Below are 17795 nucleotides of genomic sequence, written 5' to 3'. Positions count from 1 at the left end.
CGCCCCCCTGTGGCCAGACGCACAAGGTAACTGATTGAATTGCATACCTGTTTGCAAACCATGCTTTATCTGTAACTGTACTCTGACATATGTATATTCTGTAGATTCCCTATTGTATATATTGTAGTTTCTAGTGTGCTTTAGGCTGATTAAATTATATAATTAATCTTGGGCTGTTCTGTTATCTCGATCTTGAATCCCACGTCTGTGTGTTCGGCTAATAGTTACCGTGAAGCGGTTGGTGGCAGCGAGTTGTGCCAAGGATTATTGTGGGGAGGCCAGTGAGATTCGGGGAGATTTTATATATTCCGCCCGCGGAGGTCGGGGGAATATATACCCTACTCTCACCGGGGACCCTTCAATAATCGGCATAAGTAGTATAGCGGCCTCCTTGCTTATTGTCGGGCAATTCCATAATTGGCCTGACTATAAGAGGGGCGCTAGAGAGCGCGTCACGTGCTCTGTCTGTCGGTCGGGAGGTATAAAGGAGGGGTGACCCCCACTTGTTACCCCCCGATTGTGACGTACTGGTAGCCAGCGCGGGGGATTTCTGAGTGACCCCCCCGGTGGTTTGTGACATATTGGTGGCATAGCGGTGGGATCGAGATAATAGTGTGTGTGAGTGTGAGACCCATACTCCCAGACACTAAAGACTGCCTGCAGCAGCTGTGGCTGCTGGGGTCTTCAGACCAGCTCAACACTAGAGTGTCAGAGTGCAGATACTGTAAGGTGTGTGGAGGCATCAGGTGTCAGTTCTGTGTCAGTGACCAAAAGTCTGCAAGAATGGCTGATGGCACCAGGAGCAGAGCTATGCAACTGGCCAATGCTAAGGCAGGAGCCGAAGAGAGGGAGGACGGTGCTGTGGACAGTAATGAGGAGGTTGCCCACGAGTCCTCCAGGAGCTCGACGCCAGAGAACCGCTCTGCAGAGACATTGCACAACCTGGCACTGCTGGACAAGATGAGGAGCAGCTCACCCAAGGGTCCTCAACGAGCCAGATGCCAGCCCTCCGCTCTGCAATGGACAGTGAAGCACCAGGCTCCGCAGCGGGCCGCAGATCACCACGTGCCATTCCACCGAGCCTGGGAGGCTCGGATAGCCTTCTTCAAATGGCTATGGCCCTTCTCCAGGCTGGAGACCAGAAGGGCTACAAGGAACTCCTGGCAGAGCGCAGGGCAGAGCGGCAGGCAGCGCGTGATGCTGAGGCTGCGGAGCGGCAAGCAGCGCGTGAAGAGCGCCAGGCAGAGCGTGAGGCTGCGGAGCGACAGGCAGACCGTGACTACCAGCTGCATCTAGCCAAGCTCCAGCCCTCATCAGCCACACGTGACCTTCAAGACACCAAACTTCCAAAGGTCCGTGTTGAGGACTTCCCAGTGCTGGAGAAGGATGGAGACTTGGACTCTTTCTTGACTGCTTTTGAACGGACTTGCTTGCAGCACCATCTGGACAAGGACCAGTGGGCCAAATACCTGACCCCCCGTTTAAGGGGTAAGGCCCTGGAAATCCTTGGGGACTTGCCTGCTGAGGCAGATCAGGGCTACGACACCATCAAGCGGGCCCTGATCCAACAGTTCAACCTCACTCCGGAGTCCTACCGCAAGAAGTTCCGGACCCTGCAGAAGGGACCAAAGGACTCCTGGGCTGACCACCGGCGGGCACTTGCCCGAGCTGCCGACCACTGGACCCAAGGCCTGCAGCTTTCCACCGGACCAGAGATCCTGGACTTGGTCATCACGGAGCAACTCTTGTGGAACTGCCCTGAGGATCTCCGCCAGTTCATCCGAGACCAGAAGCCAAAGGGGTCCACGGCTACAGCTGCCCTGGCCGATGACTACACCAACAATCGGGCTCCTGAAGCCAGGAGAGCAGCCACCAGCAGCACCTGGAGAGGGGGTAAGATGAACTCTGCGACTGCCCCACCTGCCCCTAGACTGCAGGGGGTGTCCCCCTCAACTCCCCTCTCCAGGCCCGTGGCAGAACCAAGACGGTGCCACCAGTGCAACCTACCTGGACACTTCAAGGCCATGTGCCCTCAGCGTCCCAAGGCCCCGGCTCCGTCCCCGTCCCAAGGGCCGCCCAAGGTGTATTGTGTGGGTGGGGGTGGTGGTAGGTCCCTGGACAGCTTCCAACCTGTCACCGTCGGCCGGTCTGTGACCATAGGACTGCGAGACAGCGCCTCGGAGGTGACTCTGGTGCGGCCTGAGATGGTGTCCCCCCAAGACTTGATCCCTGGAAAAACCCTCGCTGTCTCCGGGATTGGAGGCACTGACCCGGCGCTGCCTGTTGCTGACATTTATGTGGACTGGGGCGCAGGGCGAGGGGTGAGGGAGGTGGGGGTAACTGATCGGATCCCCGCAAACGTGCTACTTGGGACAGATTTGGGGCAGATAACCTCCCAGTTTGGGCCCCAACCAAGGGCTGAACCTTCAGCCAGTACTGACATGCCTCCGGACAATGTTAATGTGTTATCTATGAATGATGTAAGGGAGGAGGGAGTGAACTCTGATATTTCTGCTTGCATAGACACCATAGACACACACACAGCTGCAGCTGTGACAGGGGAGGGGGTCAGAGAAAGGTGTGACAATGCCTCTACAAGTAATCAGCCTGTGAGCTGGGATCTGTTGCCCTCTGCAGGGATAAGCAGAGAGCAGGGTGCTGCAGGGGGAGGACCAGTGTGTGGGGTGGGGGCTACCACAGCAAATGTGGGGTCCCCAGAGATTTCACAGCGGGGTTCTGTTGCTGCAGGAGGGGAACAGGCAGGTGAGATTGGGGCCGGTCCAGGAGCGGAAGTGCTCCCAGGTAAGATCTCGGTGCATGGTTCCCCCACAACCGGGGTGTCAGGAAGCCAGGTAGGTCTGCCTGAACCGGCGACTTGGTCAGGAACGGAGGAGGAGCAGGCACGACCCACGGTCGCAGCGGCTGTGGCCGCTGTCACCCGCAGTGGGAGTGCTGGAAGCCAAGGGGCCTCCCGGAGGTCCGATAGCTCTTCCCCTTCTGACCAAGTGGCAGCCGAGTCAGGTGGAGGCCAGGACACAGGTCCCGGGGTACTGACTGAAGATGTGACAGTCTCGTCGATTCTGGCCACATCTAGTCAGGGGTTTCAGGCAGCGTTAGAAGCTGACGACAGCCTGAAAGCTCTTAAGGAGCAGGCGGCACAGCCTCCCTCGGACTCGGACCCGGAGCGAGTGGTCTGGGACCAAGGACGGCTGTACCGGGCCACGGTCCAGCAGGGTTCACCGGAGGCGTGGCCCAGGGACCGACAGTTGGTGGTACCCTATCCGTTCCGGACGGAGTTGTTGCGGATCGCACATGAGATTCCGATGGCCGGACACCTAGGGATCGCTAAGACCAAGGCCAGGTTAAACCAGCATTTCTACTGGCCAAAAATGGGGGCCGATGTGGCTGCCTACTGCCGTTCGTGTGAAACCTGTCAGAGAGTGGGGAAGGCGGGGCCACGCCCCAAAGCCCCACTGGTATCTCTGCCCATCATCGATGAGCCTTTCAGGAGGGTGGCTGTGGATCTGGTCGGCCCGCTGGCCATCCCCAGCAGCTCCGGGAAACGCTTCATACTGACGGTAGTGGACTATGCCACCCGGTACCCAGAAGCAGTGGCCTTGTCGTCCATTCGGGCTGACAAGGTGGCCACCGCATTGCTGGAGATTTTCTCCCGAGTGGGTTTTCCCCAGGAAATGCTCACTGACCGGGGGACCCAATTCATGTCCCAGCTGATGGAGGCCCTCTGTAAGCAAGTCCAGGTGCGACATCTGGTGGCCAGCCCGTACCATCCACAGACTAATGGCCTGTGCGAGCGGTTCAATGGCACCTTAAAGCAGATGCTTAAGATGTTGGTCGACTCCCATGGGCGTGACTGGGAGCGGTATCTCCCACACCTGTTATTTGCTTACCGGGAGGTTCCACAGGCCTCAACAGGATTCTCACCGTTTGAGCTCCTGTACGGGCGACGTGTGCGGGGCCCCCTGGCTCTGGTGAAAGAGGCTTGGGAAGGGGATTTGGCCACCCCTGGAGTGTCGGTTATCGAGTATGTCATGCGCTTCCGGGACAAAATGCAGGCCTTGACGCAACTGGTACACGACAATATGGCTCAAGCCCAGGCCGATCAGAAGCGTTGGTACGACCAGAACGCTTGTGAGAGGACCTACCAAGTGGGTCAAAAGGTGTGGGTACTGGTCCCCGTACCACAGGACAAGCTTCAGGCAGCCTGGGAAGGCCCATACCTCGTGTACCAGCAGCTCAACCCTGTAACGTACCTGGTCACCCTGGACCCTGCCCGTGGAAGGCGGAAGCCCTTCCATGTGAACATGATGAAGGCACATCATGAGCGGGAGGCATGTGCGCTCCCCGTGTGCAACCTGCCCGAGGAGGGAGAAGCGGAAACCCTCTTGGATATGCTAGCCCAGGTTAGGGCAGGCGGATCCATTGAGGATGTGGAGGTTGGCCACCAGCTCTTGGAAGACCAACGGTCCCAGCTGTGGGCCACCCTCCTCCCCTTCCGGGGGTTGTTTACCAACCAGCCCGGAAGGACTGACTTGGCTGTCCATCACGTGGACACTGGGGATCATCCCCCGATCCGGCGTTCAGCATATCGGGTCTCCCTGGAGGTGCAGCAACACATGCGCCAGGAGATTGACGAGATGCTGAAGCTGGGGGTGATCCAGGCATCCAACAGCGCTTGGGCCTCGCCTGTAGTCCTCGTCCCTAAGAAGGACCGAACCACTCGGTTCTGCGTGGACTACAGGGGGCTCAATGCGGTCACGGTCGCCGATGCGTACCCAATGCCACGCATCGATGACCTGCTCGATCAGTTGGCCGGGGCTCAGTACCTGACCATCATGGATCTGAGCCGGGGATATTGGCAGATCCCCCTGACTCGCAAGGCCAGGGAACGCTCTGCCTTTATTACCCCATTTGGACTGTACGAGTCCACGGTGATGCCATTCGGGATGAGGAATGCCCCTGCCACTTTCCAGCGGATGGTCAACACCCTGCTCAAGGGACTTGAAGGGTACGCGGCCGCGTACCTGGATGACATTGCCGTCTTCAGTCCCACCTGGGAGGACCACCTAGAGCATCTAGCACAGGTGCTCAGGCGGATCCACCGGGCAGGTTTGACCATCAAGCCGGGAAAGTGTCAGCTGGCCATGAGCGAGGCCCAGTACCTCGGTCACCGGGTAGGTGGGAGAACACTGAAGCCCGAGCCTGAGAAAGTGGAAGCCATCGCATCCTGGCCCACCCCCAGGACCAAGAAGCAGGTGATGTCCTTCTTGGGGACCGCTGGGTACTATAGGAGGTTTGTTCCATGCTATAGTAGCCTGGCAAAGCCCTTGACGGACCTCACCAAGAAGAAGCTGCCCTCTGCAGTCGATTGGACAATGGACTGCGAGACAGCCTTCCGGGCCCTAAAGGACGCCCTGTCCAGCCCGCCCGTGCTACAGGCAGCCGACTTCACGCGGCCGTTTGTAGTACAGACCGACGCCAGTGACTTCGGCCTCGGTGCGGTGCTCAGCCAGGTGGACTCTGCGAGCCAAGAGCACCCAGTCTTGTACCTGAGCAGGAAGCTGTTACCAAGGGAAGTTGCCTATTCCACGATGGAGAAGGAGTGCCTGGCCATAGTGTGGGCCCTGCAGCGTCTGCAACCCTATCTATACGGGCGCCACTTCATCGTGGAGACGGACCACAATCCCCTCAGCTGGTTGCACACCGTCTCTGGGACGAATGGGCGATTGTTGCGATGGAGCCTTGCGCTCCAGCAATACAACTTCACCATTCGCCACAAAAGGGGCCGTGACCACGGTAACGCAGACGGGCTGTCCCGACAAGGAGAGGTCGCGGACGGGCGCACGGGGGAACACCGGAGTGTGCTGCCCCCTAGCGCCCTCAAAAGGGGGGAGGTGTGAGGCAAATCCCGGGATATGAAGATGAATTATGACTCCAGTCATAATCCCTCATCACTCCCTGGCAGTGCCCCCTCCCTTCTTGTTCTCAGTGTTCCACTTACACCTCCATGGCCATGTCCTGTGATATGGAAATGAGGTGGTGTGGGAACAATGGACACAGGATGACTCCCTGCCGTCACCCTGTAACAAGAGTTGTATCTCATTAGCAAGGCTATGGAACTAGCTAGACAGAACGACTCCAGTAAAAAATGGTTCATATCTCGCAAGCCATATTTCCGATAAATACGGCAACCATAAAAATGGTGTCTCCGCATGCGGACGATGCCGGCACACCCTTTTAATGGGAGCAGGACATTGGGAAATGCCCCAGGCGTGATATCAGCCAATGGGGAACTGGCAGACAGGTCATGAGTCCCCTCGTTCTGTAGCTAAATTCATAGCTGTCACAATGAGAGCGTCGGCGTCCGCCTACGACGCTCCCAGGCCAAGTTATGGCCATATTCCATGTTGTGGATTTTGTCCATAACTCCAGCCAGGGGTGGAGCAGTGCTCCCTCTGAGGTCACTAAGGTAGGAGGGGACCTGGACTTGCCCAGGTTGATAACCCTACTTCGGCCATTTTCCAGTGTTCTTTTCGCTGGGGGCACGTGTAGGAAACATCTGTGGGAAGGATCCTAGAAACCTGGCTACAGCGCCCCCCTGTGGCCAGACGCACAAGGTAACTGATTGAATTGCATACCTGTTTGCAAACCATGCTTTATCTGTAACTGTACTCTGACATATGTATATTCTGTAGATTCCCTATTGTATATATTGTAGTTTCTAGTGTGCTTTAGGCTGATTAAATTATATAATTAATCTTGGGCTGTTCTGTTATCTCGATCTTGAATCCCACGTCTGTGTGTTCGGCTAATAGTTACCGTGAAGCGGTTGGTGGCAGCGAGTTGTGCCAAGGATTATTGTGGGGAGGCCAGTGAGATTCGGGGAGATTTTATATATTCCGCCCGCGGAGGTCGGGGGAATATATACCCTACTCTCACCGGGGACCCTTCAATAATCGGCATAAGTAGTATAGCGGCCTCCTTGCTTATTGTCGGGCAATTCCATAATTGGCCTGACTATAAGAGGGGCGCTAGAGAGCGCGTCACGTGCTCTGTCTGTCGGTCGGGAGGTATAAAGGAGGGGTGACCCCCACTTGTTACCCCCCGATTGTGACGTACTGGTAGCCAGCGCGGGGGATTTCTGAGTGACCCCCCCGGTGGTTTGTGACATTCACATACACATATTCATGTACTACAATAAATTTTTCACCTAACTAAGCAATATATGTAGGAGTCGGAGTCGGAGCCGGAGTCGGAGTCGGTGCAAGAGAATTTGAGGAGTCGGAGTCGAAGGTTTGGCTTACCGACTCCACAGCCCTGCTATCCTGCCACTCCTGTTCTTCCCCCCCCCCCCCCCCCCCTCCTCCTTCTCTTCCACTTTGGGGGCCTTCATTGCTGGCCTGGGAATTTGAGTGGTCGCGGTGGGACGGTCGTGGATCCGCCTCCACTTGGTTCCGCTGGCGTGCAGTGTAGGACGCCAGCTGTCGCCTGGCTTATGGAGGGGCGTGGTTGGCTTCCTATCCTAGGGTGGGGATCCAGTGGGAGGCCCCCGATGGCGGCCCTTCTAGCATTCTGCGGACGAAGTCCTGGGCTGGGTATTCAACTTCTAGGGATCTCTAGCTAGTTGGGTCTTGGTAGCGTTTCCAGTAGCTTATGGCCCTGGACAGCCCTATTCGGCGGGGTATTCTGGCTCGTTCTACCGGTTCAGTGGCATCCGCCTGAGTCGTGAGTATGGGTGTGCCTTGGGGCTCCTCTGTTGGGACCCACCTTGGTCCTCTCCTGACCTGTTTTACTCACTCTCGATTACACTTGTCGGCCACCATGGACTTCACTTCGGTAGACAGGTGCTACAGGCTGTGGTCCCTCCCTGAGTCGTTTGTCTTCGGAATCTCTCTGGTGGCGCTGTCGTGGTGAAGGGAAAAATTTTAAATTACTTACCGGTAATGATTTTTTCCAGAAGCCACGACAGCGCCACTGCTTCCCACCACTTTCGCTCTTTCGCCCTTCGGGGCTCTTGGTGTCCACGGTCCGACGGGTATCGTTTCCCTTTTGGTGGTGTAGATGGTGATTTTGTTGTGATTGTTTTATCATGTTTCTGGTATTCCTCTCTGTGCTCTGTAACCAAACTGATGCGAGAGAGAGGAACCGCCCTTTTTATTTCAGTGGGTTTCCTGTCCAAAGATGGGCGGACCTATCTCTCTGGTGGCGCTGTCGTGGCTTCTGGAAAAAATCATTACCGGTAAGTAATTTAAGATTTTTTTTCTTCTCCTCAGTTTCATGTGGCTCATTAGTGTTACAAGGTCTCAGGTGTGAATGGGGAGCAGGTGTGTTACACTTGGTGTTATCGCTCACACACTCACATACTGGTCACTGGTAGTGCAACATGGCACCTCATAGGAAAGAATTATCTGACGATCTGAAAAAAAGAATTGTTGCTCTACATAAAAATGGCCTAGGCTGTAAGAAAATTGCCAACTCCCTGAACCTGAGCTGCAGCACGGTGGCCAAGACCAGACAGCGATTTAGCAAAACAGGTTCCACCCAGAGCAGGCCTCTTCGTGGTGGACCAAAGAAGTTGAGTTCATGGGCTCAGTGTCATATCCAGAGGTTGTCTTTTCAAAATAGACATATGAGTGCTGCCAGTATTACTGAAGAGGTGGTGGGGGGGGGGAGTGGGTCAGACTGTCAGTGCTCAGACTATACACTGCATCAAATTGGTTTGCAAGGCTGTCGTCCCAAAAGGAAGCCTCTAATAAAGATGATGCACAAGCATGCCCACAAATAGCTTGCTGAAGACATGCAGACTGAGGGCATACATTACTGGAAACCCTGTCCTGTGGTCTGATGAGTACAAGATAAACCTGTGTGGTTTAGTTCATGTCAAGCGTGTGTGGCAGCAGTCTGGTGAGGAGGACAAAGACAAGTGTGTGTCTTGCCTACAGTCAAGCATGGTTTTGGGATTGTCATGGTTGGGACTGCATTGTACTGCCGGCTGTGCGGCATCCTCAAATAGAAGGTGGAGGAGTGCAAAGTCTCTAACATCCACCAGCTCCGTGCTGTCGTCATGGAGGATGGAAGAGGATGCCAGTGGCTCCTGTGAAGCTCTGGTGAACTCTGTCCAAGAGAGTTAAGGCAGAGCGTGAAAATAATAGTGGCCACACAAAATAAACACTTTTGGCACAATATGGACATTTTCACTTAGGGATGTACTCACATTTGTTCCCAGGGGTTTTGACATTAATGGCTGTGTGCTGAGTTACTTAGAGAGCATCAAATTTACGCAGCTATACAAGCTGTACAGTGACTACTTTACATTGTATCAAAGTGTAATATCTTCAGTGTTGTCCCATGAGCAAATATAATAAAATATTTACAAAAATGTGAGGGATGTAGCCCATAAGATTCCAGAAACTATATGACCAGCCAATTTGTTTCTAAATGTACTGAGATAACTGTGTAGACTTTAGAGCAAACAGACTGTCAGACCTGAATGTTATAGCAGCACATTTAGGTCTGCAGAAGAACTGTGCTACGCATCCAATACCATCACTCAAGGATGAGTGCCCGCCCCCTGGAATAAGGAAGTGGAGTGCTGCGATTTCACAAAGACAAGCTTGTATGCTGCTCCAATGTGTATATAATGACAAAAATGACCTGATCTTATGTCTATCTATAGAAATTATGTTTGTACATCTCTACTGTTAAGAAATGGGAAAAAATTATATTCAACATACTAAAGAAAAAAAGATAAGGTCTTGACAAGTATAAAACACAGTGCCTTTGCCCAACACAGCATGTATACTTTTTTTTCATCTCTAAAGCGGGCTTTACACACAGCGACATCTCTAGCGATGTCGCTGGTGAAAGCACCCGCCCCCGTCGCCCATGCCGCACAACATGGCTTACACCTGTCACACATACCTGCTTAGCGACGTCGCTATCCCCAGCGAACTGCCTCCTTTCTAAGGGGGAGGTTTGTTTGGCGTCACAGTGGCATCACTAAGCGGCCGCCCAATAGAAGCGGAGGGGCGGAGATGAGCGAGCCGAACATCCCGCCCACCTCCTTCCTTCCTCATCGCGGGCAGTCGCAGGTACGGTGATGTTCCTCGTTCCTGCGGTGTCACACATAGTGATGTGTGCTTCCGCAGGAACGACGAACACCATCGTACCTGCAGCAGCAACGATAATCAGGATTACGACTGGACAATGATTAGGTGAGTATTTTTGATCGTTAGTGGGTTGCTCGTACGTGTCACGCAACGACGTCGCTAACGAGGCCAGATGTGCGTTAGAAATTCCGTGACCCCCAACGACATCTCGTTAGCAATATCCTTGCGTGAAAAGCACGCTTAAGGGTATATGCACACGATCAGGCAGTTGCGGTCTCTCTCTGCTGTTCTCCCTGCGGAGAACGCTTGCAACTCTGCAGCAAAGAATTGACATGTTTGTGGCTCAGAAAGCCGCACCACAGGCCATTTTATGCAGTAGAGGCACAGTGGGCATGGGATTTCTAGAAATGCCATCCACTGTGTTTGTACTGTAAATCGCAGCGTTTTGGACGTAGCTGAAACATGCTACGTCCAAAATGCTGTGAACCCTGATCATGGGCACACACCATAAGTTCTTATCTGCAGCATATTTTTACCTAAAATATTTCTCTTCTCTCAAAGATACGACCCACGGCACAACCGCTGGCTCCAAATCCAGTCCATGCAGCAGCCTCGGGCTGACTTATCTGTATGTGTTTTGGGAAAGTTTATATATGCAATTGCAGGGAGAGATTACCACGACGAACTTAAGGAGGTGGAAAGGTATGATCCTTATACCAACACATGGGAATACGTGGAATCCCTTCAGAAAAAGGCAAGGAAATTTTGTTTTTCAGCTTACTTGTTGGAAACATTAAGTAGCTGTCTGTATCAATAAAATTGAAATACATAGCCAGTCTCTGTACTTCTTACTTGGTCACTGATGGAAGGACATGGGACCAGACCCATCCTTTAACGGCCTCCATCCTGTGCACAGCATTGATCTTGTGCAGTGTTATTTTAGATTGTTGATGGACAGGTCTGGGTACATTTCCCTCCATCAATGGCCATTTTCCAAACCATAGCGCCGTAATAAGAGGAGACAGTACTTTTTTGAAATGAAGACATTAGCACTGCACAGATAATTACATTACATTAGCCAGTGATTTAAATGGATGTTTCCTGCACATTTATTTATTTTAGTCCCTTATATAGCTCCATTAATAATTCTAAAGCTTATCTCTGTCCTCAGTGTTTGGAGTGTGTGAGGAAACCAGAGTATGTGGAGAAAACCCTCGCAAACACAATAACATACAAACTCCTTGCAAATGTTGTCCTTGGTGGGATTTGAACCCAGGAACCCAGTACTGCAAGACTGCAGTGCTAACCACTTACCACCGTGCTGTCCACTGCACATGTGTAATAATTACAAAGTAGCCAATTGCTTTAAAGAAGACTTGCCATCTCCTGGAAAAACAATATTCCTGGAGGGAATTTTCATCTGATTCGCATGTCAGGAGCATTGTCTAAAAAGCATTCTGTCAGTGTCTCTCTTGAAAGGTATAATGCATTGAAATGCATATGCGCTGCAATGCATTACATTAGTGATCGAGTAATAAAAGTCCCATAGGGGAACTAAGTAAAACAAAGTTTAAAAAAACAAAAAATAAACAAAGTGTAAATCAATTTAAAAAAAAAAAAAAATATATATATATATATAATATATAAAAAATGTGTGTGTGGGTGTGATCATACTAATACATCTATTTATGTAAGGACAAAATTAAAAAAGTGCACATAACTGGTAATGCCACATCTGGAACGACCCGATCTATAAAAGTCAAACTAATTAACCCCGTCAATGAACATCGTATAAAAAAAAAAAAAAAAAGTAGCAAAAAGCTATGTTTAGCATCATACTGCTGAAAGACCAGTGGAATTAAAACACAATCAAAAAATCGTTTGGGATTAAAAATGGTATTGCTGAAAACGTCATCTTATCCTGCAAAGGACAAGCCGCCACACAGCTCTGTTGGCGTCAGTGTAAAAATAAAAAAAGCTATAGGTCTCACAATAGAGTGATGCTAAAACAATTATTTTTCCTATAATGTTTTTATTGTGTAAAAGCAACACTATTTCAAAAACAATTACATAAGTGTTGTATCGCTTTAGCCGTACTGACGCAAAGAATATAGAGGTCTTCTCACTTTTACCACACGGCAAATGGTTAAAAAAATACATAATATTTACATTTCTTAAATAAAATTGGAATAGAAAGCGATCAAAAAATGTGTTTTAAAATGCTTCAAATAAAAACATCAACTCTACTCAAGCCCTCACATGACTGTCAGCAGAAATATCGACAAGCTATAACTCTTTAAAATATGCCATGCAAAAACTTCTTTTTTTGCAAAATGCGTTTTATAAACCTGGTATCACTCAAATCACACAGACCATACATCCATCTTATCACTTATACCACACAAGGAACGGCATAAAAATAAAACCAATTCTTGACCTGCTGTTGATTTTGAATATTATAACTCCCAAAGATCGCTATAAGTCGTTGCTTACATTTATCCTACACTCTATGCTGAGCACTTACACCAGGGTTTCCAAGTATATCTCTGAAATAAGTGATTCAGAGAACGCCCCTGACGGAAGATTATCTACAGTGAGGCAGAGGAAGTAATTTTGGACTCTTTATTGCCTATGATTCAATGGTGTCCGTGATTGTGCTCTTGTGAAAAGGACAATACCGAACAGAAGCCAGACAGTCCAAAGTAATTCTGCTTCCTCATTATAGTGAAGGGATCCCTCGGTAGTGTCATCTGAATCACGCCCTTCCAAGATTTAGATGGAAACTCCAATGTAAGTGCTTAGCGAAGAGCACAGGATAAATGTCGTTCAAAATTTAAAACTTCAACTCAATCCACAAAAAAAAAAAGTCTTCACTCATGTCTATCATCTCTCAATAGAAATATGAGGTTTTCACGTAACTGGTAACACAAAGGCTCTGGAAAAGTGCTATGGCCTCCCCCATCAATCCCCCCCCCCCAATTTTCCCAACTGGGGAAACTGGGTGGAGGGGTGAAGAGCACTTCACAGCTCTTTATATGATTTCTGCAAACTATTCTAGGAAAATCTGTGCTCCAAGAGTCAAATAGTGCTCCTTCCCTCCAGAGTCTCCATTGTGTGGCTAAGCAGTACTGTACCTACACATGGGGGTATAGCCACTTTTAAAATTAACAAAACAGTGAATAACCCCTTAAAATTACAATATTTTATTGGTAAATTTGTAAGACAACAAATAATGACACCATAATGCTGCACTCAAAAATTACAACGGAAAGTGAGATAGCATGAACCAGTGGTCTGCTACCCACAAAGCGCATACGGACTGGGCGGTCTGGATAAATCACCCTCTTTTAGATGCTAAGGCAGTCCCCTGCGTGACAGTGGAGGGTATGACACCCTTGCGCCCTTGCTCCACGTCATCTGGCACTGGTCAGCCCTATCCTACAATTGTTGATGCACTGTATGTTCCAGTACGGTATCCAAAATTGGAACTAACTAGAAGAATAAGGTCAGCTGTGACTGATGTGTTTCACAACCGTCATTCTCTGAAATATAATTTTTTGCACAATGGATTCAGTGGCAAACACAGTGTCATGTATCTTGATGCCCTCTTATTAGATTAAGGCCCTGTGCGCACACTGTGTTTTTACCCACGGTTTTACCTGCGGTTTTGCTGTAGAAATTTCTTGAGAAATGTTTGTAACCTTTCTACAGACATTTCCCAGCAAAACCTATGGGGAAAAAAATAGCTGGGCGCACACAGCGCTTTTTTTTTCTCAAGAACATTCTTTATGCAGAATTTTCTTGACAAAATTTCTTGAAAATGTGCATGTCACTTCTTTTCCGCAGGTAGCTGCGGTATTTCACTCCATTCACTGTAATGTAATCGCAAAATACCGCGGGTATACCACAGGTAGCAAATGATGTGCGGTATACCCTCGATATAGCCGCGGTTTACCTGCGGTAATGTTCATCACTGCCTGCGTTTTGCAGGGAAGTGATGTCATTGTGACAGGAAGAGGAAGCGGAGCAGAGTAAACACACACATATCACAGACACAGAACACACACACACATCACACTCACACACAGACATATAGAATACACATACAAATCAAACATATATATATATATATATATATATATATATATATATATATATATATATGAAAAACAAAAAAACGCGGGCTCCGCTGTATTTTTACCGTCCATCCAGCCGAGGTAAACACACAGCGGCGGCCCGCTATTCTCAGGCTGGGGAGGGCGAGGGCTGGGGGTTAATGCCCCACCCCCCCTCCGCAGCCGAGAATATCAGCCCGCAGCTGCCCCGGGACTGTCGCATCCATTATACGGCAGTCCCAGAGTGTCCCTGGCTCTTCCAGATTGCAGTGATGCGGTGGCAATCAGGGTAATAATGAGTTAAATGGCAGCGCCATTTAAGTCCAGGCTTAAACATGGCAGCATCTATGAGACAGCTTTTATGATTAACCTGTAAGTAAAGTGAACAAACACACACCGAAAAATCCTTTTATTTTAAATAAAAGACAAAAAAGCCCCCTCTTTCACCATTTTATTAATCCCCCAAACACACAGCTCTGGCATAATCCACGCAGGTCCCACGACGCTTGCATCCAGCTGCGACTGACACTGTATTGAATGCAGCCTCGCAACGAGCCTGCAGAGGTAACCACAGGTCATTTCTCACAGCCGGTAATGTGAACACACTACCGCTTGGGAGAACTGCAGAATGTCGATTGTTGATTGATCGATCAATCTGTCTATTTATCTATCCTATCTATCTACTATATATCTCAGAAGGAAATGCCTTTTTTTTTTATTTTTTTTTTTTTTTTTATTTTTTTCCAATGTGCTTTATTGCATTGAATGCATTAAAACACATGTACCAACCCACGACAATACCACGGTAAAAACACGGCAAACCGCGGCAATACCGCGGGTGCGTTATTACCGCGGTTTTTGCCGCGGGTGCGGTATTCTGCCACAGGGTGCGGATTTTTCTTAAGAAAAATCCATTTTCTAGTGCGCACATAGCCTAAGGCAGGTTAACCACAAACAGAGCGATCATGCCCACATAATTCATTATTGGCTGTTTCTTATAACGATACAGCAACAGGCTTTACAAAAAATAGCAATAAATATAAAATTATTTAATGTTTAAATTTAAACGTTACAATTTTTAATTTATTGCGCTAAATTTACTATTAATCTAAAGTACATACGTCACAAACAATACAGTCTTAGGACCTCTGGGAGATATAAAGGCATTCCAGAGTTATTGTTAGATGGAGTGACACATGCCATATTTGAACTTTAAGATTTTAAAGAGTGTATCTAATTTTCTGCTTGATTAACAGATTTAGCAATTAAAGTTCCGTACATTATTCTTTTTATTTTTTTTTTATTTTATTTATTTTTTTATAATTTCATTTTGATGTAAAATTGCACAAAGGTGCCTGCATGTATAAAGTGCTGAGTGGCACTATAGACAAGGTGTCCACCAGGTTAGGCTCTATTTGTACAGGTAAAAAATGTGAACATTGTTCTGGCTACCAAAGGCACAAAACGCAATTAAAAAAGAAAAAGTCCTTTGGTTAATTGAATAGCATTGCTAACTGTAACTCCACAGCTCCAACATATATATTTATTGATTTAGTTGTTTTTGTTTCGTATCTATATATACACAAAATCTGTTTCTTCTGACTGCAGGTACATGCACATGCCGGCTGTGCTTTGGATGGAAAGATGTACATTGCTTGTGGGAGAAGGGAAAACGCATATATAAAAGAAACATGCTGTTATGTACCAGAGAGAGATCAATGGACGCATGTCGTTCAGGGGCCAATAAGACGAGCCTGGCATGGCATGGTTGCACTTCTGGATAAACTGTATGTCGTTGGAGGAAGTAATGATGATGAGGGCTTTCGGCAAGATATCTTGGAGGTAAATGTGAGAGACTCCCACCACCCCCCCCCCCCCACCCCACGCTCCTTTTTCCAACACTACTGGTAAAATTATACTGTGAAGCATTTAGATCTTGGAATAATATCAGTCCAAATCGGACTGAGAAAAAAATCGCAGCATGCCGCGTTTTGTAGAGCTACACTTGCGAGTCACTCCAATGAAAGTCTATGGGTGCGTGAAAAAAACAGATGTCACACGGACGGCACACACACCATCCTAGTGACATGCGTTTTTCTAAATACATTTATCACATGTTGCAGAAAACACTGGAAATGAGTGAGGTCTGTCGATGTCGGTCAATCTCTATCTCTGTCAGTCTGTCTCTCTCTCTCTGTCGGTCAATCTCTCTCTCTCTCTCTCTGTCGGTCTCTCTCTCTGTCTGTCTATCCCTCTCCCCCTCTCTCATACTGACCGATTACCAGCGCGGCACTGCACGGCTGTCACAAAGTTCCGGTGGCTTTTCCTCTTTTGAAAAAGCCAGCCGCTCATTATTTCATCTAGTATTCACTGCTTTCCCCGCCCACTGGCGCCTATGATTGGTTGCAGTCAGACACGCCCCCACGTTGAGTAACAGCTGTCTCACTGCAACTAATCACAGCTGCCGGTGGGCGGGTCTATATCGTGCAGTAAATTAAATAATTTTAAAAAACGGCGTGCGCCCCCCCCCCCAATTTTCATACCAGCCAGGGTAAAGCTATTCAACTGGAGGCTGGTATTGTCAGGATGGGGATTGCCACGTTATGGGGAGCCCCCCACCCTAAATATATCAGCCAGCAGCCGCCCGGAATTGCTGCATCCATTAGATGCGACAGTCCCGGGACTGTACCCGGCTCATCCCGAATTGCCCTGGTGCGGTGGCAATCGAGGTAAAAAGGAGTTAATGGCAGCAGCCCATAGCTTCCACTAAGTCCTAGGTTATTCATGGCAGGCGTCTCCCCGAGATACCTTCCATGATTAACCTGTAAGTTAAAGAAAATAAACACATACACCCAAAAATTCTTTATTTGAAATAAATGACAAAAAAACACCCTCTTTCACCACTTTATTCAAGTCCCCAAATACCCCTCCAGGTCCGACGTAATTCACAGAGGTCCCACGACGCTTTCAGCTCTGCTACATCAGAAGCTGACAGAGTGGTCACAGACCACGACCGCTATCTGGGAGCTCCCCCGCAGCAACTGAGGTTAGTCGCACTATCACCGATGACGTCATTCAGGTTAGCCCACGGCCACAGATCTCAGCGGGAGGACTTTAACTGTGGCCGCGGGTAACCTCAGTGACGGCACCGCTGATGGCGCAGATCACTTCAGTCACTCAGGGGATTTGCGATCACTGGTGAGACCTTCACCGGTGACCGAAAATCAGGCCACGACACACAGACAGAGCCACGGGATGACAATGAAGTCGGGTGAAGTTCATCCGACTTCATTCTGATCCCGCGGCACTGTCTCTGCTGTCAGCGGCCATTCAGCTCTGCTACATGGCTCTGTCTGTGTCTGCTGTCAGCGGCCATCTAGCAGAGCTGAATGGCAGATGACATAGCTGCTGAGAATAAAAACGGATCACACACGGATTGCACACTGACTACAATCAAGAGAAAAATCCCAGAATCGCATTGCTGTTGCATTGCACACGGATCAATACTCAGACAGAGCTCATGCTACTTTCTAGCATGAGACTTGGACCGATT

The 17795-nt window shown here is 49.3% G+C and overlaps 1 protein-coding gene across 6 annotated transcripts in view; it reads left to right on the top strand.

Annotated features, from left to right (window-relative positions):
* KLHL22 (kelch like family member 22) overlaps window positions 1-17795 on the top strand; it is a 45286-nt gene that overhangs the window by 21736 nt on the left and 5755 nt on the right. For all 6 annotated transcript variants that reach the window (XM_075321740.1, XM_075321706.1, XM_075321724.1 and 3 more), the window contains 2 exons: window positions 10689-10881; window positions 15851-16084. In XM_075321740.1, the coding sequence (XP_075177855.1) occupies window positions 10689-10881; window positions 15851-16084 (427 nt within the window). The remainder of the gene's footprint in view (window positions 1-10688; window positions 10882-15850; window positions 16085-17795) is intronic.

Source organism: Anomaloglossus baeobatrachus, chromosome 1 (assembly GCF_048569485.1).
Source record: "Anomaloglossus baeobatrachus isolate aAnoBae1 chromosome 1, aAnoBae1.hap1, whole genome shotgun sequence".
NCBI lineage: Eukaryota > Metazoa > Chordata > Amphibia > Anura > Aromobatidae > Anomaloglossus > Anomaloglossus baeobatrachus.
Note: the sequence above shows the minus strand (reverse complement) of the source record. Positions and strands in the feature narration are given on the sequence as shown.